Below are 20,379 nucleotides of genomic sequence, written 5' to 3'. Positions count from 1 at the left end.
CGAACCGGCGACCTCTTGGTGCAGGGGTCGATGCTCAACCACTGAGCCACACCAGCCGGGCCTAAGGCAGCTTCTTGAGATCTTTGTTTGCCCCATTGAGACAGACAATACATCAGTCTTAGGAGGAAAAGTCAACATTGCTTTTTACATGGAACCATAGAACCATATATGTATTGCTTTCTGTGAGGCCCCTAAAAGGAAGGCTATGGGACCCTGAGAATTCAGCCCTCCATGGGGCAGAGTCACTGGTAAATTGTGTTATTGGCATTCTATCAAACATGTCTTGATCAGCTAAGGATGTGTGTATCACTAGCTGTGTTAACAGTGACAGACACTTCGCTACCTCACCTCCGAGGGGAAATCTTGCTTAGGACTGTTGGGCTCAAGCAGTGAAGCAGCCCAGCAGAGAGTTTCACACAAGTTCACCATTCCTTGTCTGCACGGGTTTCTGTCCCGTCGACTCCGTGCACAAACGTATTAAGGGCTGCCATGTGCCAAGCACGGCTCAGTTCAGAATACAATTGTGACCAAGACTGGTCTTAGACCCCAAAAAGCTCATAGTCTAGAGTAGTATAGACACGTGGTAAAGAATTACAAAACAGTGATTCATACAGAGGTCCAAGGTGTGGATGGGGGCAGGACTCAGGAGGGGACGGAGAGAGAGAACCTGCTGAGCTCATCACAGCCATGGACCCGCACTGGCCAAGTACTCGCGACTAACTCCTTACCTTAGTCCTGAGTTTAAGGGTGAGGACTGCCCGGGGTCTGCAGCTGGTCCTGCCGAAGAAGATTAAAGTCAGCCCTGAGGGTCTCAGACAGGGGGCGACACCAGCAGCACTTGTGAAGCATTTGCCCTGTGCCTGGCATCACACGGGCCTGCGCACGTCATCGCGCTCAGTCCTGACAAAGACCCGGTGCGGCAGCGCCGTTTTCCTCCCGGTTTCAGGTGAGGCCATTACCCGGAGGAGCTCGGCAAGGGCTCAGGTCGGAGACTGGCCGGGACGGAACCTGCGTCTGTGACTCCGAGCCCGGGCTTCTCGGCGGCGCCGGGAAGCGCCCCTGCGGGAGGCGCCCGGACCGGCACCAGCGGGCACCGTCCCTCGGACGGAGAAGGCGGTACCCCAGACCAGCACTTTCCAGCCGTCTCCGTCTCACGCCGTATAAACCAATTGCTGAAGTTCTGCCACACACCATAATACATGTTTTGCCAACCCGGCACACCCCTTGGGGAATCGCGGCTTCGGGTCCGTTTCTGTGGTTCAGAACCGCCCGTGGGCTCCCAGACGCGCGCGGGCCACGGTGGGCGCAGGAGCGGAGCAGAGTTCCCACGCGAGACCAGAAACCAGCGGCCAGACTGCAGCCGCCCCTGCACCTCGCGCGGCGGTTCCGGGGTTCCAGGGTTCTGGGGAAGGGACCGCGGGCTTGGGGAGGGGGACTAACGCGTGTGAGGGTCAAACGCCGGGCGTGGGTGCGGGTGCTGGCCCGCGGGAAGGCCCCGCAGGGCTCGCTCTGACCCGGGGGCGGGGCCTCGGGCGGCGAGGGGCGGGGCCTCGGGCGGGGCGGGGCTGTGACTGACCCTCGGGAGGAGGCCGGGCGGCGGGCGCAGGGAGCGCAGGGAGCGCCGGGAGCGGGGCCGCGGCGCGGAGGTGACGTAGGGTGGGGGCACCCTTTCCGGCATCGGGAGCCTCGAGATCGGGGCCACTCGGCCGCAGGCCGCCTGCCGCGCCGCGGAATGAAGCGCGGGGTCCGCGGGGTCCGCGGCCGCAGCTGAGTCGTGCCCGGCGGTGAGTTCCCGGGGCTGCTGCAGCGAGCGAGAGGGCAGGGGTCGGTGGAGCGCGGGGACCCCGGGCGCCTCGGCCCAGGCCTGCGGCGGGGCCCCCGGAGCCGAGCCCCCCGCCCTGGAGCCGGCCGCGCCCCCCGGCTGCTCCGCGGCCCGTGTGGTAAACATTTCCGGCCCCTCCCAGCTGCGCGCCGCCTCCGAGGCGACCTCGGGAGGCACTGAGGGGGACGGCGCTGCGCCCGGCTCTGCCCAGCTGCCGCCGCGCTGGTGAGTGCCGCGTCCTCCGGCCCGGGCTCGGGCTCGGGCTCGGCGTGGGGCCTGCCGGGCCGCCGCGCAGCCTGGGCTCGGGCCGCCCGTCGCCGCGCAAGGCAAGTCGGGGCGGGGGCGGGGTGCGTGGGGCCTGGCTCGCGGGACCGCCGGCCCTGGCGGGGAAGCCCTGCCGCGGTGGGCCGGGAGCCCGCGCCCGCCTTGGTGCCGGCCGCGGGGAGGCTAGTGGGCCGTGCGCTCGATTTACGGCGACGCGACCGCCGGAAGGCAGCGAGGTCTCGGCTCCTGCGGGGAACCGGGATGTTGCTCCCTCGGAGCCTGGTCGCTGCCCGCCGTCCGGTGTGGAGGTCTGTTCTTAGCAAAGGGGGCAGACGCGGGCCCCTCGGTGTGTCCTGCTTCGCAGGCAGTGGGCACGCAGCGCACTTCCGTCTGCACGGGACCGGCGGCCCCTAGTCCTTCCCTGGGTCCCCCGGTATGTGCCCCGCAGTCGAGAGGACGGAGGGCACTGTGTGGAGGGATGTGGACCAGGGCGCCGAACGGAGGCCTGTCCGGTAGCAGTTCCAGCTCACAGCGCTCAGGTTCTTCGTTCCAGGAGCCTGTCCCCGGTCGTGGTTGGTGCTTGGGGACGAGTCTGAGACGCCGCGTGCTGCCCGCGAAGGGTCTCAGAGCCCCGCCACTGCGCCTGCCCGCAGGTGGGAGCTGAGAGCACTTGTTCTCAGTGGCCACGGAATTATGGGATTCCCAAGCGATAAAAAATGTATATGTTCAACCACTTTCCCTGCAAGTAGGAAGGGATCTCAGGCAAGTGTCAGGAAGCAGTATGAATCCACTGGGCTCCCCACTGCTAATGCATAAAGTGCATCCCCTTAGGCAAGCCTAGGGCCACCTTCCGTTTCTTCAGTCTGGCCTCATTTTACCTTTCCAAGAATTCTTTATGGAAAAGTGAAGAGGACTTATAAAAGGAAAGAACAAAAACACAAGAATTTGTTTCTTTCCAAGCAGTGACTGCTCTCTCTTTCCCTGGGAGGTCTTTACTTGTAACCTGAAGCCACACTGACATTCCTGATGCATCCGGTTGTTCTGTCGCATCTCCTTGTGATCACACTGTTGAGTTAAACCATCATCTTTAAATCTGAAGCTTTATTAATTATGGTGGGGGGGTTTTCTGGTGCTGGTGCTCATTAAAGTCATTACATTTTGTTGTTCATGTCCATGGGTGGCTAACGTTGCCCAGTTGGCTTTCTTCCTCTCTCTGCACTGAGTGGATTCTCTGCGTGCTCAGCAGTGCTGGGGGTGATTACTGTTTATGAAGTTGCTATCTTGCATTTAGAGGTCCCTGACAGTGCCCTCTGGACAAACCAGTTTCCAGTGATTGGCTCCTAGGCACTTCGTTTGCTTTCGTTTAATTGGGGCTTCTGGGACACACAGTCTAAGGTGATCAGTGCTGTGTAACTACTGACCATGTGCATCTGGAATGTACTTGCCGGCCAGGTGTTAAACACAGGGGCTGGCATGAAACTCCCGGGTGCCTGTATAACACCTACTTCTTTTTTTCTCATCATGGCATTTGAAAACTTACTGTCTGTCTGAGTTCAAAAGAGACCTCTTCTACTGGGATTGCTTTAACTGGAGAAGAGCCACAAAGGACATTAGCTTGTGATTTTCCACTTCAGACTCTAGATCAGTGATTTGGCGTCAAGTAGGGAAGATGAGGCCGTTACTACGATTTGGTAATTTTCAAACACAGGCCTTTGCCTGGGCTCATTTTTGCCCCCCGGTGCCGTGAAGCCACCTTCTCTGACAGTGCACAGAGGAGAAGATGGCCGTGTTTTCTGTTTGCTGCTCGACGATCTGGCTTTGAAACAGCCGTGCTGCTTTGGCCGCACGTGTGCTAAACCTGGGACGATACAGAGCAGGGTAGCATGGCCCTTGTGCGAGGATGGCATGCACATTCGTGATGCGTTCCGTGTTAAAACCAACAGTGAGAGTCAGGTAGGCCAAGATAGGGCCTACCTGTGGGGTGTCTGGGGTCCAGGGACCCCAGGCTAAGAACTTCTAGTAGCTTGTACCTTTGGCTTCAGGGAAGGGGAGTGTGCTTTATCCTGGAAAATTTGGAAACTGGTCCACAGAATAAATTTCTCAAAAAACTGTGAGGAAAATAAACTCGCTAGCTAGCTGGCTAGTGATACAGAAGCAGTCCTTTCCCAAGGTTGGCACGGGGTTCTGGTTTAGAGGAGCACAGACACCTGCCTCCACAGTCCTGTTCTCTGATGTAGGTTTATTCAGTTAGAAAGCTCAGTGTAAAGACTTACTCACTGGAACTGAAGAAATCCCATCAAAAAAGCACTCTGGAGTTTGGCCCACTTTGCTCTGTTGGGTGTGGTGAGTTTGAGGGGAAATGTTTGCTCTAAAATACATAAGGATATAGCTGGCTGAAGTCCTGAGCACTCCCAGAATCTGTCTTGACAATTTAGGGATTTATGCTGATGTTATATCATAGAGACTAAGACTTTAATAATTCCCAGTTGTTTGTCAGTGGTCTGCCATGTCAGAAATTATATTTTTAGGTTCTGATATTACTTGCTCTTCTTTCTTGCCAGACTCTTGGTCCCTCTTTCTCCCTTTCCTATCTCTGTGTTGCTACGGTTTAGAAAACCAAAGTGGACAGTGGACTTTTGCTCGCGATGATGGCCTCCGTTGTATGTATTTCATTGCATGGTGACATATCTTGTATGATAAGTTGTAGCTGTTGGCGGGTTTGTGAGTTAACTTAGGTGTTAGGTTTAGTGACCTGAGTCTAGGAAATAATGCTGAGGGCGTGGAGGAGGGTAGGAGCCAGTAATAGAAGAGATGGAGAAAATCCAAAAAATTGGCAGAAAGTGATTTGAACAGAAAGGGGAAAGACTTTGATGATGGCCAAGAAACTGAGATCATCCGAAGAGAACACTAGACTTGAGGGCGTCGAAACTTTTGGATCGAATGAGGAAATTATAAGAGTACAAGCTGGGTTCTGCGTCTGATCTCTTGACCCTGACTGCCCAACTTAAAGTTTGACTTTATTATTCTCATTGCTTCTAGTAAAATAGTTACACGGCTTTCAAAATAACTGAACTTTGTGTGTGGGCGTTCAAACTCAGGGGCTCTCCCTCCACTGCCCTCCTAGAGCAGTGACATTATGCCACTGACTCGTACACCCCACAAGTTGCCTTGTGTCCTCTGACTGTAGGCTCTTTGAAGAAAATGAGTTAACTTGGTATTTTGCACCTTAGGGTGCAGCACTAAGTCTATCTGTTAGATAGTCAGTGAAAGGAGAAAGCACAGAAAGTCATAAACCTTTAGAGAGTGATGGAAAGTTAATGCATCCTGTGCTTGCTGGCTGGCAGGCTGTCCCATTCATCCATTCATTCCTATTGAAATGCGCCTCTGACCAAAATCAGAAATATGTATCCATTTGTTACCTAGGTAGTATTGTAGCCCACACCGAGAATAATTTTTCTGGCCTGCCTCTGAAGTACTGGCAGGCGTGTTCTGAGCTAAGTGTATTCCCCTTTTGAGACTGACTTCACCAAGATGCCCAAAGCTATTTATATTTTTCTCCAGTATAAATGATTTCTTAGTAACGCTGTTGAGTAGGTAGCACTTCACTTTGAGGAAACATGGTTTGTGCAGCATATTAGAAATGATGCCCCAATGATGTCCCAACGTTTCTTCTCACGTGGGTTGCCTCCCTCCTGAGGTTTTCAGGGGCCTCCAGTTTCCTGTTCTTCATGGGCTCAGTTGTTGCCTAACTGACACCGGTCTTGTCAGTCTTGCACATTTGGAGGAAGAGGAACTTTGTGTTGACTCCATGTGAAGGTCTGCTGCACAGTGAATTTGACCCAAATCTGCCTGCCTCTTTCAGCTGTGCCTGTGAGTTGAGCATAGATGACTTTTGAAACTTGAAGATTGCCCTCACCTGACTACAGAAACCCAATTATAATCCCTGAGAAGAAAGTGTGATTACTCTTGGATTAAAAAAAAAGAACTGGGTCCTGGCCGGTTTGGCTCAGCAGTTAGAGCGTCGGCCTGCGGTCTGGAGAGACCCGGGTTCGGTTCCCGCTAAGGGTGCGTACCTCGGTTGCAGTTTGTCCCCGGCCCTGGTCGGTTGTGTGGGTGGCAGCCACTCGATGTGTTCCTTTCGCATCGATGTTTCTCTCTCTCTCTGTTCCTCTCTTTCCCTCCCACTCTACCTGAACAAAAAAATGTAAAAATGTCCTCGGGTGAGGATAAAAAAAAAAAGAAGAACTGGTACAAGATATCACAGAAGTATGTGTAGTGAACAGCAGTGGGGGAGAGAGTTTCCCTCGGGACCAGTCATGCCAATTGCTGGTATACAAGATTTAGGTCCCGCCCTGGCCAGTTTGGCTCAGTGGTTAGAGTGTCAGCCTTCGGTCCAGAGAGACCTGGGTTCAGTTCCCACTGAGGGCGAGTACCTCGGTTGCAGTTTGGCCCTGGCCCTGGTTGGGTCGTGCGGGTGGCAACCACTCGATGTGTCCCTTTCACATTGATGTTTCTCTCTCTCTCTCTCCCTCTCCCTCCCACTCTATCTGAACAAAAAAAACTAAAAAATGTTGTCGGGTGAGGATTAAAAAGGAAAAAAAAAAAGATTTAGGTCCCTAAACGTCAGTTTCCACGCCTTAAAGCAGCTTGCTCCGTGGGCAGGTGTGACCTGGCCCTCTCAGCATGCCCTGTGGTTATTGAGACACAGGTAAGCAGTGCAAGAAGATGCTAATATTCTGGCTACTTTAGTTGCTATGAGTATTAAAGTCCTTTGATTTGGGGAAGGGGGAAAATTAGTAATTTACAAGATAGTGGAAATCTTTGGGCACTTTTCAATATTATTTTCATTTCCCAGAGGCCTGATTAAAGACTACTTCCTGAAATCTAACTCAGGAAAACCTGAAGATTTTGAGACTTCCTAGAAAACTGAGTTCTAGGTTTCTCTGGTTTTCCTAAAGCATCTATGGGCCTGTCTCTGGCTTCTGAAAAACTAATTTGAGTGGGGCTTAAGTTATGATCTGTGCTGGTTGGCCAAGCTTTAGCTGAGCCAGTTGTTTGGTATGTGTGTGGCAAAGGGCATGGCTACCTCTTGTCTTCAGCTTCCTGCTTCTGGGTAAGTTAATGGTTACTTTAAGGGAAGATTGTGATGAAGCTTGTTATCCAGGTGTTGAACCCATGCTCTAATCCTATAACAGAATCAGTAGACCTTGCAGAGAAATTCACCACCGGGCATCTAGCCACAGCAGGCCCCTTTTGCATGCAGGGCACACTGCTCAGAGCAATTGTAGGTAGAACCCAGCTGAATTCAGTTTGCATTTAATTCCCTTCTAAGCCTGGGAGGTCTTGTAAGTTACAGCCAGATGTTGACTACATAGTTTTGCTCCACAATCACAAAGCCAGACCTTTCTTGGGCAGAATAGCTTAATTTGGGGAGGATGGACTACTTCTTCTCACCAAATGGGCTCCATACCTGTGGGAGGGAGTTGAGGATGGATACTTGTTTTTCTGTGGTGACAGTTTGGTACAAACACCACAGGTGCTTTGAAGACAAGGAATCAGGTGTTCTGTTTTCAGCCTTACCTGTGAGAATAGCAGGGCTCTGAGTAAGGGGTGGTATTAAAGAGGGAGAAGGAATAGATTTCATTTTAGCAATTAATTGGCCTTTAGACTTGGAGACAGGATGTGAGTTGATTAGCTGGTATCTTAGTATTAACTTGTGGAACTGGAATTATAAGAGGAATAAATTGTCAACACCCTTCATGTTTGTGTTTGTTTTAGCGTTTACCGTCACAAGGAGATCTCTGCCCCCTGGGGCTGAGACCCTCAGCCCTTCACCAAGCTGAAGCTGCCGCGTATTGAGGTACCAGCTAGATGTCTTCTCACAAAGGACCTGTGGTGGCACAGGGCATTGGGGCTCCTGCCAATAACAGGGAGACGGACACAGTGGAGCTGGCTGAACTGGGACCCCTGCTAGAAGAGAAGACCAAACGGGGAATCGCTGACCCAACCAAAGTGAGTTGTCTTCTGGGAGCCATTCCCTCGATCAGCATTTCTCCTAAACCTCTGTTGGTCTCCGTTTTTTAAGATCTCCCCAAAGGAGGAACCAGACACCCTGGGAATGTCTCGTCTCAGTCCTTATCGTGCTGTATCACAAGTATCTTTGTTTGTTCACTGGGAGCTCTGATGAGTTCACTCATCTTTATAACTCAGTGCTGAACACAAGGCCCGAAACCCAGTAAGTAATTAGCACATGTCTGAGTGAATGAAGGATGCAGTTAGGATCAGGTTTGCTTCATATAACACAAAAACCCCTGTGACTCCGGCAAGACAGAAGTCTGTTCAGTAAGAGAATTCTAGAAGGAACCAGGCCAAGGTGTGTGGAGGCCGCACCCTGTCAGGCACCTGTCTTGCTCCTCTTTCATTAAAAAAAAAAAAAAGTGGAGTTTTTTTGTTTGTCTTTGTTTTTTAGTTTACTGGGTGATGTTGGTTAATAAAATTTTACAGGTTTCAGGGGTACAGTTCTATAATACATCGTATATCTATTGTATTGTGTGTGCACCACCCAAAGTAAAGTCTCCTTCCATCACCATTTATCCCTTCTTTACCCTCGTCTACTCCCCACTTTCTTCTGGTAATCACCGTGACTCACAGACACAAGAGAGTAGATTGGCAGGTGTCAGAGGGGAGGAGGTTGTGGGACTGGATGGAAAAGGTGAAGGGGTTAAGCAAAAAAAAAAATCTCCTTCTTTCTTAATGTCACCCATTATGCCCACACACCGGCCACCACAAGGGGGAGGGGAAGGAGAAGGACCCACGCTCTCTGGAAGTGTCTCACAACACTGCCATCTGCATCCCATTTGCAGAGCTCCTTGTGTCGTCACATTCATAAGTGGAGGTTGGGCAGTTCAGCCTTTCACTGCACAACACCACGGACTCTGCTGCGGGGACAAGAGAGTGTGTGGCGCTTGGAATAGGCCAGCAGGGGTCTGTGTCACACGGTCAAAGAGGGGCCATCTGCTTATCAGGGACCATCGACAGGAGAGAGAGGATAGCTCAGGGAAGGAGCTGAAGTATCGGGCTCTCCTCCATGGTTTGGAGTCTTAGGAGAGAGTTGGGAAAAGTTGAGAACCACTGTCCTAGAGACTGGAGAGGCAGGGGGAGCATTCAGACTTAAAGAACATTTGGGACTGCTGTACTCCTCCGTGGCCGGTCTCTGTCAGCCTGTCTCCTGCATGCTGAAGTGAACTTGCACTCTGGCATTTACACAATATTAGTACACCTTGTTGTTAATAACTTATTAACTATCATGCTTTTGGAGAAGAGGCCACAAGGCCCTGTGCACAGTGTTGAGTTTGGGTTTCCCTGGATATGTCTGATCTGAAATATTCAGCACGGTTGATGAGAGAGCCACTACTATTGGTGCGTGTGTTTGTTCCTGCAGGCTGAAGAAGAGCAAGCATGCCCAGGGCCCCAGGAGGAGGAGGAGGAGGTCCGGGTGCTGACACTTCCCCTGCAAGCACACCACGCCATGGAGAAGATGGAGGAGTTCGTGTACAAGGTGCGTGCGGCCTGAGGACTGTTGTGCTGGAGGGAGCTGCGGCAGGCTTACTGGGCATGTCCCGGCTGGTGGGCCTGCTGGGCTGAAGACCTTTTACTCTTGTATGTAGACTTCTTTTTGCTTAAGGTGCAGTCAGTCAGTTGAGGGCTAGCAATTTTTTATTGCCTCATGTGTTAAACATTGCTCAAAACATATCCTAAAACAGGAGATCTTAATTTTTTGCTATGGATCCCTTTGGCAGTCATCAAAATATTAAAATGTGATAGAGTAGCCCTGGCCAGTTTGGCTTAGCAGTTAGAGCGTCGGCCTGTGGTCCAGAGAGACCCAGGTTCAGTTCCCGCTAGGGGCACGTACCTCGGTTGCAGTTTGTCCCCGGCCCTGGTTGGGTCATATGGGTGGCAACCACTCGATGTGTCCCTTTCACGTCGATGTTTCTCTCTCTCTCTCTCTTTCTCTCTCTCTCTTTCTCTCTCTCTCTCTCTCTCCCACTCTGTCTGAACAAAATACCGAAAAATGTCCTTGGGTGAGGATTAAAAAAAAAAAGTGATAGAGTAGTGTGGGCTCCTTTATTAATACATTAAATATGCATTAATGACAAGCTATAAAATATTTTATTAAAATATATTTTTTTACTTATTTATATACTTTTATATTGATTGATTTTTTTTTTATTCCTCACCTGAGAATATTCTTCTACTTATTATCAGATAAAGTGGGAGGGAAAGAGAGTGAGACAGAGAGAAACATCAACATGATAGAGCCACGTTGACTGGTTGCCTCCCGCACAGCCCAACCAGGGCCAGGACAAGCCGCAACCGATGTACGTGCCCTTGACCAGAATTGAACCTGTGACTCATTGGTCCGAGGGCCAACGCTCTAACTGCTGAGCCAAGCCGGTCAGGGCTATTTATTGATTCTTTTAGAGAGAGAGAGAAAAAAATATGGATTTGTTGTTCCCTTATTTATGCATTCATTGGTTGATTCTTGTCTTTGCCCTGACTGGGGATCAAACCCACAAACAACCTTGACATATTGGGACAATGCACTAACAAACTGAGCTAGTCGGCCAGGGCAAAATTTATAAGTTCTAAGTAGTGATGAATAGAAATATTTTGATATCTGCAGAACTAATGTATGAAAGTAACAGTGATTTCTGCTGGTGATAGAGTCACAGTTCTAATCCTAGTGTGGTATGTTGCTTACATTTATAATTGAGGGAAATGTTAAATTTTAGTTACAGGTAAGTAAAAATGAAGATAAGTTTTTTCCATCTACTCCCTGATTCTGCCCACTGTCCATGTGTCCTAGGTTCAGAACCCCTGCTCTAAAAGACATTATTTCAACCTGGTGAGAATTTAGAATCTGCTGGGGGGATAGAGCAGGGAACAATCAGAATCTCCAGGAGAGGGGCCAAGGAGGGCTGACATGTATGGTTTTAAAAAGCCATATGTATAATTTCTGTTTCTTTTTATTCACTGTATTTACTTAGTTTTGACATTTCAAGTAGCTTAAAGGAGGCCCTGCCATATCTTCTTCCATGTGGCCAGGTGAGCTGCATGGGACGGGAGCACTGCTCACTGAGAAGGTGGTCGGGTCAGTCAGGGCCCTGGACCTCCAGATCCATGCCGGCTCCCCTCACCTAAGCCCATTCAAAGCCTGGCCGATGTCCTCCTCCACCCTGTGTCGTTAGGAAAATTAGTGTTCTCTAGGGCCCTGCTGAAAGAGCGTGTGTACAGTTGACCCCTGAATGACAGGGGTTAGAGATGCCCACCCTCTGCAAAGCTGAAACACCCACGTATAAGTGGACTTGTACATTTCAAACCCACATTGTTGAAGAGTCAACTATTCTAGGTCTGGGAGGGACGCTGGAGGGTCATCCCGTATGATGTGCTCCCTGACTGGCTGAAGGACAACGACTACCTGCTGCACGGCCACAGGCCTCCCATGCCCTCCTTCCGGGCTTGTTTCAAGAGCATCTTCCGCATCCACACAGAGACAGGCAACATCTGGACCCACCTGCTTGGTGAGTCGTCTGTGTGGGATTAACCTTTGTTTCTGGGAAGGAAGAACCAAGTTGTTCTGATGGACTGAAAACTGGCATTGTGCCTCCAAACTGCCAGCGGGGTTGGTTGACTCTTGGTCACTGGTCTTTAAGACAGGTGGCTGGGAGGGGGAGCTAGAAATGGGAGGAGAAAATGCAACTAGGTGTTCTCTTGTGAGACCTGGAAGAACTGTCCAGCATGGAGGTAATTCCTTCCAGTTCACGAATTCGTAGCAAAATGCCAACTTTTGTTTTACATGATCATTTTGTCTGGGTTTATGTGACTGGTGCCATTTTCTCCTGACATATTGGACTGCAGCGTGCACAGCCCGGCCGGCGGGCTCAGCCCTGACTTAACGCCATCGGCTGTCGAAATGCACACATTCTTCAGCTTTGTTTCTTCCTCCTCAGGTTTTGTGCTGTTTCTCTTCCTGGGAATCTTGACCATGCTCAGACCAAACATGTACTTCATGGCCCCCCTGCAGGAGAAGGTGGTTTTTGGGATGTTCTTTTTGGGTGCAGTGCTCTGCCTGAGCTTCTCCTGGCTCTTTCACACCGTCTACTGTCATTCAGAGAAAGTCTCTCGGACTTTTTCCAAGTGAGTGAGACTTGACATCACGGGAGGTGGGGGGTGGGACCAGGCCCTGTTGTCACACCCTGTGATCTGACTGCCGGAACCCTGGAGCCCAGTGACTCCTAACGATGCCCTGCAGGGTGATGAGCTTCCCTCATAAATTCTTCAGGAAACTGCCCTGGCCGGTTTGGCTCAGCGGTTAGAGCGTCGGCCTGCGGTCCTGAGAGACCCGGGTTCGGTTCCCGCTAAGGGCGCGTACCTCGGTTGCAGTTTGTCCCCGGCCCTGGTCGGTTGTGCGGGTGGCAGCCACTCGATGTGTTCCTTTCGCATTGATGTTTCTCTCTCTCTCTCTGTTCCTCTCTCTCCCTCCCACTCTACCTGAACAAAATAAAACGGAAAAATGTCCTCAGGTGAGGATAAAAAAAAAAAAAAAAAAATTCTTCAGGAAACATTCCCGGCAGCCTCCTCAACAGCTGGAACCCAGTTGTGGAATATATTTCCTACCTGCACAGTACTGTCCTGTGTGAAACTGGGTGCCAGTGGGCTGCTCTCGGGGACCAAGTGCCTGAGCCAAGCAGGGTGTGGTGCCGTGTCCTGGGCTTAGGTCTGCGTTGCTCCTACCCACAGCCATGGAGCTTATCTTTGCCGCCCACACACGGCTGGAAGCCCCAGATGTCTGTCATCTGGAGCCTTCCATGACCCAGCTCTGAGCCTGCGGTTCCATGCTGCCTGTTTTTGTTGTTGTTATGGGTTTTGGTGGTGGATTATTCTGTTTTTCCCAATAACACCAGTGACAGGAATACACTTTAATCATCTAAAAGTCGATTAAAACAGAGCAGTACCCCTTAACACTACTCTCAATTTAAAGTTTTGTTTTTAGAACTCAACCTGTCAGAACTGGGGTACATTCAGAGCCCTTCCTGAACATAAAGCTGGGAACCAGCTGGGCTGTGATGGAGCTCCTGATTTTAAGTGCCCTCTGGGGGGACATGGCTCTTAATGACTGAGGGAGAGAGAAAGAGTTCTGTGACTGGGACTCTTAGCAAAAATAAGTTCTTGACCTTGTGGGATTTCAATCCAGGACATAGACAGGAGATGGGATGGTCAGATGTGCAAGCAGCTGAAGAATAGGAAAGAAACAGTCAAACAAGCCATGGGAGGTCTTCCTTTATCCAGCTGATGTGACTCCATGTTGTGGCTCTTTTCAGACTGGACTATTCAGGGATCGCTCTGCTGATTATGGGGAGCTTTGTGCCCTGGCTCTACTACTCCTTCTACTGTTCCCCGCAGCCGCGGCTCATCTACCTCTCCATCATCTGCGTCCTGGGCATCTCCGCCATCATTGTGGCACAGTGGGATCGGTTTGCCACTCCTAAACACCGGCAGACACGGGCAGGTGGGTATGAAGACAGTGCTAACCTCACAGGTATTTCAACCTTAACCCTAGTAGGCTCAACCTTAAGCCCTAAGGTTTGCAGTTTGAGGACTCCATGCAAACCCTGATTTGTGTTTAGAACTCTGAGAGCAGTGTGGATTTTTTAAAAATATGTTTTTGTTTATTTTTGAAGGCAGGGAGAGAAAGAGAAATGTCGATGTGAAAGAGAAACATCGATCGTACACACTCCCGCAGGGGATTGAACCTACAACCTGGGTATATGCCCTGACTGGGAATCGAACAGGCCACCCTTTTTCCCCCTCTTTATTGATTTTTGGAGAGGGAGAGAGAAGCATTGATGAGAGAGAACATCGATTGGCCGCCTCCTGCACGCCCCCCACTGGGGATCGGGCCCACAACCTGGGCATGTGCCCTGACCGGGAATCAAATCGGTGACCTCTTAGTGCATGGGTCAGTGCTCAGCGACTGAGCCACACTGGCTGGGCAAATGACAACATATTTTAAATTGACTTAGGCTTTTTTTGTTATTTTTTTAATGTACCAAGCATGGTCATTTTAGTGACCTGAGTCCTAAGCACTCAAAACAAGGAGTTAACATGAAAACACCCAGAGTTGTTTTACTAGCGAATAGAAGGCTTGGTTTGAGCATAAACACTGGTCACAACTGTTGTAATGGCTACAAGCATGAACATCTTTTTTTATTTTTATTTTTTAATGTTTTACTGATTTTGAGAGAGAGGAAGGGAGAAGGAGAGATACATAGAAACATCAATGAGAGAGAAACATTGATCGGCTGCCTCCTGCTCACCCCCTACCAGGGATCAAGCCCACAAACTGGGCACATGCCCTGACCAGGAATCAAACCAGCAACCTCTGGGTACACGGGTTGATGCTCAGCCACTGAGCCGCCCTGGCTGGGCCAAGCATGAACATCTCTGGGCTGTCCCATCTACATTCTTATTTTAAGCTTTATTATTTGCAGTAACACCAGTGACCTCTCTAGATTTCTTATTACCTGGTGTATCATAACCTTCAGTTAAAAGAATTAAATGTTCACCAAGCATCAACCATGTGTCGGGGATGGTGCTTTAAGCATGGCGTATCTGCAAAAGTGAAGGTGCCCCTGCTGTCCCGTCGTGTGCGCTGCTGTGGCGTTGGGACAGGTGCCCATTTTTCCCTTCCTCTTATCTCACTAGTCTGTCTCAGCAGCCACGACAGCTTCTAAGCTGGGTGTTTCTGCCTGCTCAGGGGGTCAGAGTCTTGGGAACTTAAGTCTTTATGCTCTTACTGGGAAACTTGTCCACTCCTCTCTGCTTGAAGCCACCGGAAACTTTGCCGTCTGGGTTCTGTACCCAAGTCAGCCCCTGGAAGCTTTGGTCTCATCTTTGCCCAGCAGTGATGGAGAGTGTGAGTGTTTGTTCTCCGAGCCGGTTGGAGGGTCCTGGTCATAGCAGCACTGGCACAGCCTACTTCCCATCCCATGTGTCAGAGAACTCCCTGCTGACTGTTCTCCATTTTGTGGCCAAAATTCCTGAATAAATAGCTAATTATCATAGACACCTGAATTTCAGAGTGAAGCAACAGTGCACCGGTCCCCTCCCTGACAGTCTTGTGTGCGCTCTGTGCAGGGGTGTTCCTGGGCCTTGGCCTGAGCGGCGTCGTGCCTACCATGCACTTCACTATCGCCGAGGGCTTTGTCAAGGCCACCACTGTGGGCCAGATGGGCTGGTTCTTCCTCATGGCTGTGATGTACATCACCGGAGCCGGCCTGTATGCTGCTCGCATTCCTGAGCGCTTCTTTCCTGGAAAGTTTGACATCTGGGTAAGAAATGGCTCTCCCGGCAGTCTGGTCAGGGACCAGCCCCAGTGAAAGGTGTGCGCAAAGGCAGCGAGAGGCGTGGGCTGTGTGGTGTTCGGTACATACGTGTCCAGAGGAGGTGGGGCTGGGAGCAGCCAATGTGAGCATTTTGGTGCATTTCTGATAGAACTTTAAAAAAATTTTCTACAGCAAATATATCACTTTCATGATATAAAACAATGTTTAAGGAGAAACTAGATAAATGAAGAGCTTTTTCCTCCTTTCCGATCCCTCCTTGCCGTTACCTAAGGGTCATCTCTTGTTCTTACAGTTCCAGTCACATCAAATTTTTCATGTCCTGGTGGTGGCAGCAGCCTTCGTCCACTTCTATGGGGTCTCCAACCTTCAGGAATTCCGCTACGGCTTGGAAGGCGGCTGTACTGATGACTCCCTTCTCTGAGCCTCCCGCCTGAGGCTGGAAGGGGAACTTCCCAAGTGCTTTCAAAAATAACTTCTTTGCTGAAGTGAGAGGAAGCGTCTGAGTTGTCTGTTTCTAGAAGAAACCTCTCGGAGAACTCAGTGCCGGCCTGGCTTCAGCCCACTTTCCCACCTCAGGGTGGGGGATGAACTCTCCACATCCCTCACCGAGGAAGGGGGGTCCGCTTGGCCATGCCCCTCCTCAGCAGCCCTTCCTCAGCAAGGCAGCTCTGTCCCCTTGGCACAGAGTACTTTGAAGCTCATGTTGAGATTTTACCCTCCTCCAACCATTTTGGGAAAAAATGATAGACTGGGACTCTTCAGAAATTCTGTTTCTGGAAGAAAATGTCCCTCCCTTACCCCCGTCCTTACTTTGTAACCTGGCTTAGAACAGGCCGTACATTTTGTAGCACACTTTTCAGAAACAATGGTAACCCAGGCCCATGCTCTGAGGCCTGGACCCACTGACAGCAGGAGGACAGTCACCAACTGGGACGTAGCTGGCCAATCATGGAAGTGTGTCCAGGCTTCAGACAGCCTGAGTTTTAATTTTTTTCTTGGCAGAGTAATGTAAAATTAAAATGGGGAAAGATATTTAATATTTAATACTAAGCTTTAAAAAGAAGTCTGCTATCATTGCTATGTATCCTGATGCAAAGGCTGTGGCGATAATAAAAGGAAGTACAGAAGACAATTAGCATTCAGAGATTTAACGTGTGGTCTCAACTATCTGCACATAACGCCAAAGGATTAAAACTGGGAAAGTAATTTCAGATTCTGCTGAGGCACAAACGGAACCACAGGCTTTGACAGGCTGGCATTTGGGAGCCAGTGAATAAGCCCAGTAGAATTCCTAGCATCAATTCCATACAGCCTTAGTTTTCTCTACTTGTTGCACAGAATTTTACTAGATAAGTGATTATGCTAAAAATGATTTAATTAGAAGATTTTCAAAGGTGTTGGGATATATCCCTATGAATATCAAAGGTCTACTGCATATTACTCTAGGGTTTAGTTCTTTTAAGACTGCCTTGTTTAGGGTTGTCTCATCAAGAGATCCCAGCTGGTGTGGCTCAGTGGTTAAGGTCGACCCTATACCAAGAGGTTACCGGTTCGATTCCTGGTCAGGGCACATGCCCAGGTTGTGGGCACATGCCCAGGTTGTGGGCCCATCCCCAGTGGGGGCAGGCAGGAGGCGGCCAATCGATGTTCTCTCTCATCGATGTTTATCTCTGTCTTTCCCTCTCCCTTCCTCTCTCTCTAAAGTCAATAAAGAAAGAAAATAAGAAGAGGTTATTCCCTGCGTTTCCGTGCCTTTGAAATTACCTTCACCCGGCATGAGTTGTGTGCATAGTGTGTGGCAGTCATTTCCAGCTAACACAGGCAGTGAGAGGGCAGTCTTCCCAAGTTAGGTTTGTTCAAGATTGTACAACTGGGAGAATGGATGATCCTGTTGAGAAGTAATCCAGATAGTCTGATGAACAGGAAAACATGCTCAATCTCAAATGGTAATTGGGGAAATGTAAATGAAAACCAGTGATAAACCATTTCACCACCACTGGATCAGCACACATTAAAAGGCCTAACACTGAGTGTCATGTTGATGTTGAGAAGACCAGGAACAACGTTGGTGGGACCAGTTTTGTTGAGGTACATAGAGTAGGTGCATGTGTTGCAACATCCAAACACTACCTTACAATGAGATGCATCTAAAATTCATCCTAGCCCTGGCCGGTTTGGCTCAGCGGTTAGAGCGTCAGCCTGCGGTCCAGAGAGACCCGGGTTCGGTTCCCGCTAAGGGCACGTACCTCGGTTGCAGTTTGTCCCGGCCCTGGTTGGGTTGTGCGGGTGGCAGCCACTCGATGTGTCCCTTTCACGTCGATGTTTCTCTCTCTCTCTCCCTCCCACTCTATCTGAACAAAAAATGGAAAAATGTCCTCGGGTGAGGATTAAAAACAAAACAAAATAAAATTCATCCTAAATTCATTTTTTAAAAATGTCGGTTCTGGCCCTGGCTGGGTAGCTCAGTTTGGTTAGAGCATTGTTCCAACACGCCAAGGCTTTGGGTTCAATCCCCAGTCAGGGCACATACAAGAATCAACGAATGCACAAATAAGTGGAACAACAAATCAATGTTACTCTAAAATCAATATATAAAAGGGGTTTTTTTTGTTTGTTTTTATCCTCACCTAAGGAAATTTTTGCATTTATCTTGAGATAGAGCGGGAGGGAGAGAGAGAGAAACATCAATGAGAGAGACACAACGAGTGGTTGCCACCCACATGACCCCAACCAGGGCCAGGGACAAACCGCAACCGAGGTACGTGCCCTTAGTGGCAACCAAACCCAGGCTTCTCTGGCAGGCTAACGCTCTAATCGCTGAGCCAAACCGGCCAGGGCAAAAGGGTTTTTTGGTTTTTTTTAAGCGAGTTCTGACCCACTAAATGGTTTCATAATTCATGAATGGCTCACAATCCACACTTTGAAAACCACTACCCTTGAGAAATAGCTGGCATCAAAAGATTCACTGCAGCCCTGGCTGGTGTGGCGCTAGTGGATTGGGCATCGTCCTGTGGACTGAGAGATCCCAGTTCAATTCCCAATCAGGGCACATACCCAGGTTGAAGGCTCGAATCTCAGAGGGGATGTGCATGAGGCAGCCAATCGATGTTTACCTCTCACATCAATGTTTCCCTCTCTCCCTCTCTCAAAAAATCAAAAACAATATAAAAGTCCAGCCAGTGTGGCTCAGTGGTTGAGCATCTACCCATGCACCAAGAGGTCCAGTTCGATTTCCAGTCGGCACATGCCCAGGGTGTGGGCCAAATCCCCATTGGGGGTAATGCAGGAGGCAGCCAATCGATGTTCTCTCTCATCAATATTTCTATCTCTCCTTCTCCCTCTCTCTCTCTCTAAAATCAGTAAAGAAAAAGAAAGTTGCTGGTTCAATTTCAGATGACACATGCTTAGGTTGAGGGCTTCATCCCCCCAGTGGGGGGCATGCAGGAGACAGCCTATGGATGTTCAATTCAGCTCTTACACCTCACATTGATGTTTCTTTCTTCCTCTCTCTAAAAATCGATAAAAATATTTGTTTGTTTTTTATCCTCACCCGAGGACATTTTTTGATATTTTGTTCAGATAGAGTGGGAGGGAGAGAGAGAAAGAGAAACATCGACGTGAAAGGGACACATCGAGTAGTTGCCACCCGCACAACCCAACCGGGGTCGGGGACAAACTGCAACCGAGATACGTGCCCTTAGTGGGAACCGAACCCGGATCTCTCAGGACCGCAGGCTGACGCTCTGACCACTGAGCAAACCGGCCAGGGCGATAAAATATTTTTAAAAATTCATTGCCGCTTTATGTAGTTGCAACGAATTGCAATGAAGCCAAATGTCCCAAACTGTTGAACGGAAAATAAATCTTGGTTTATTCACATAACGAAACACTAGCAGTGAAAATTTAATTACAGTGACAACTTACAGGACCTGTCTGGTCTGATTGCATTTAAGTTCAAAATTTTCAAAATTAATGATAGTATAAGGATACAAATATGGTAAGATTTTAAAAAGGAAATGCTAATTCAGAAAAAAATAGTTACTTCTGAAGAGGTGAGAAGAGCAGGAGAGGAGTACACAGGATATTTCAGAACTGTAGCTTGTATATATTTTTAACTAGACAGTGAGGGCCCAGGTGTTTCTTAAACCATGATTATTTTTCTTGCACATATATAATAAGTATGTCCTTTAAAAAAATTTTTTTTTCTTTATTGATTTTAGAGGAAGTGAAAGACAGAAACAACGATGAGAGAGAACCTCAATTGGCTGCCTCCTGCATGCCCCCCACTGGGGATTGGGCCCACAACCTGGGCATGTGCCCTGCTGGGAATCAGGGCTCTTTGCCCAACCACTGAGCCACACAGCCGGGGACACACACACACACAAGTATGTTCTTTTAATAAAATACTTTTTTAATCCCCACCAGAGGATTTTTTTCATTTATCTTCAGATACAGTGGGAGGGGGGGAGAGAGAGAGAGAAACATTGATGTGAGAGAGACATGGATTGGTTGCCTCCTGCAGGTCCCCAAACTGGCTGGGACCCAACCGCAACCCAAGTATGTGCACTGGACCTGAATCCAACCCGGGACTCTGGCCCGCAGACCCATGCTCTAACCACGGAGCCAAACTGGCCAAAGCAAAACACCATCTTAAGTTTTTAAAAAGACGCAGGCTGATAGCGGGAGCCCCGTGGTTCCGACGTGCTCGGGCCTGCGGCGGGAGTGGGCAGCTGCGTGCTCCCCGGAGGGTGCGCGCCCGGCCCGCGGAGTCCCCGCTTCGGAGCCATCCGTGCGTGTCCCACGGGCGGAAGCGGAGCTTGGCGCTCAGGGGCGAGGCCCCGGAGGACGAGGCCCCGACGGCCGCAGGGGAGAACAGCTGACACTCCG

General features: G+C 49.8%; 1 protein-coding gene and 1 non-coding gene across 7 annotated transcripts; both read left to right on the top strand.

Moving 5' to 3' along the window:
* The first annotated feature begins 1,694 nt into the window (after positions 1 to 1,694).
* ADIPOR1 (adiponectin receptor 1) lies at positions 1,695 to 16,638 on the top strand. Of its 6 annotated transcripts, none has more exons than XM_036277637.1 (9): positions 1,702 to 1,784; positions 7,865 to 8,098; positions 9,528 to 9,644; positions 11,496 to 11,667; positions 12,097 to 12,283; positions 13,468 to 13,655; positions 14,904 to 15,062; positions 15,284 to 15,477; positions 15,785 to 16,624. In XM_036277637.1, exons 2-9 carry the CDS (start codon positions 7,958 to 7,960, stop codon positions 15,911 to 15,913), a joined length of 1,287 nt encoding a protein of 428 aa, XP_036133530.1. In that variant the 5' UTR covers positions 1,702 to 1,784; positions 7,865 to 7,957; the 3' UTR covers positions 15,914 to 16,624. The 6 variants fall into 6 exon arrangements, with proteins under 6 accessions (XP_036133535.1, XP_036133530.1, XP_036133534.1 ...); XM_036277641.1 differs by having other exon boundaries at positions 1,703 to 1,784; positions 14,976 to 15,062; XM_036277639.1 differs by lacking the exon at positions 1,702 to 1,784 and adding an exon at positions 1,973 to 2,047.
* On the top strand, positions 3,916 to 4,021 carry LOC118640795. Its single transcript, XR_004961450.1, has one exon. It is a non-coding gene; the product is annotated as a U6 spliceosomal RNA (small nuclear RNA).
* Positions 16,639 to 20,379: the final 3,741 nt, after the last annotated feature.

Source organism: Molossus molossus, unplaced genomic scaffold (assembly GCF_014108415.1).
Source record: "Molossus molossus isolate mMolMol1 unplaced genomic scaffold, mMolMol1.p scaffold_m16_p_23, whole genome shotgun sequence".
In the NCBI taxonomy this organism is placed as follows: Eukaryota; Metazoa; Chordata; class Mammalia; order Chiroptera; family Molossidae; genus Molossus; species Molossus molossus.
The sequence above is the reverse complement of the archived record's forward strand: the minus strand, read 5'-3'. Positions and strand labels throughout refer to the sequence as shown.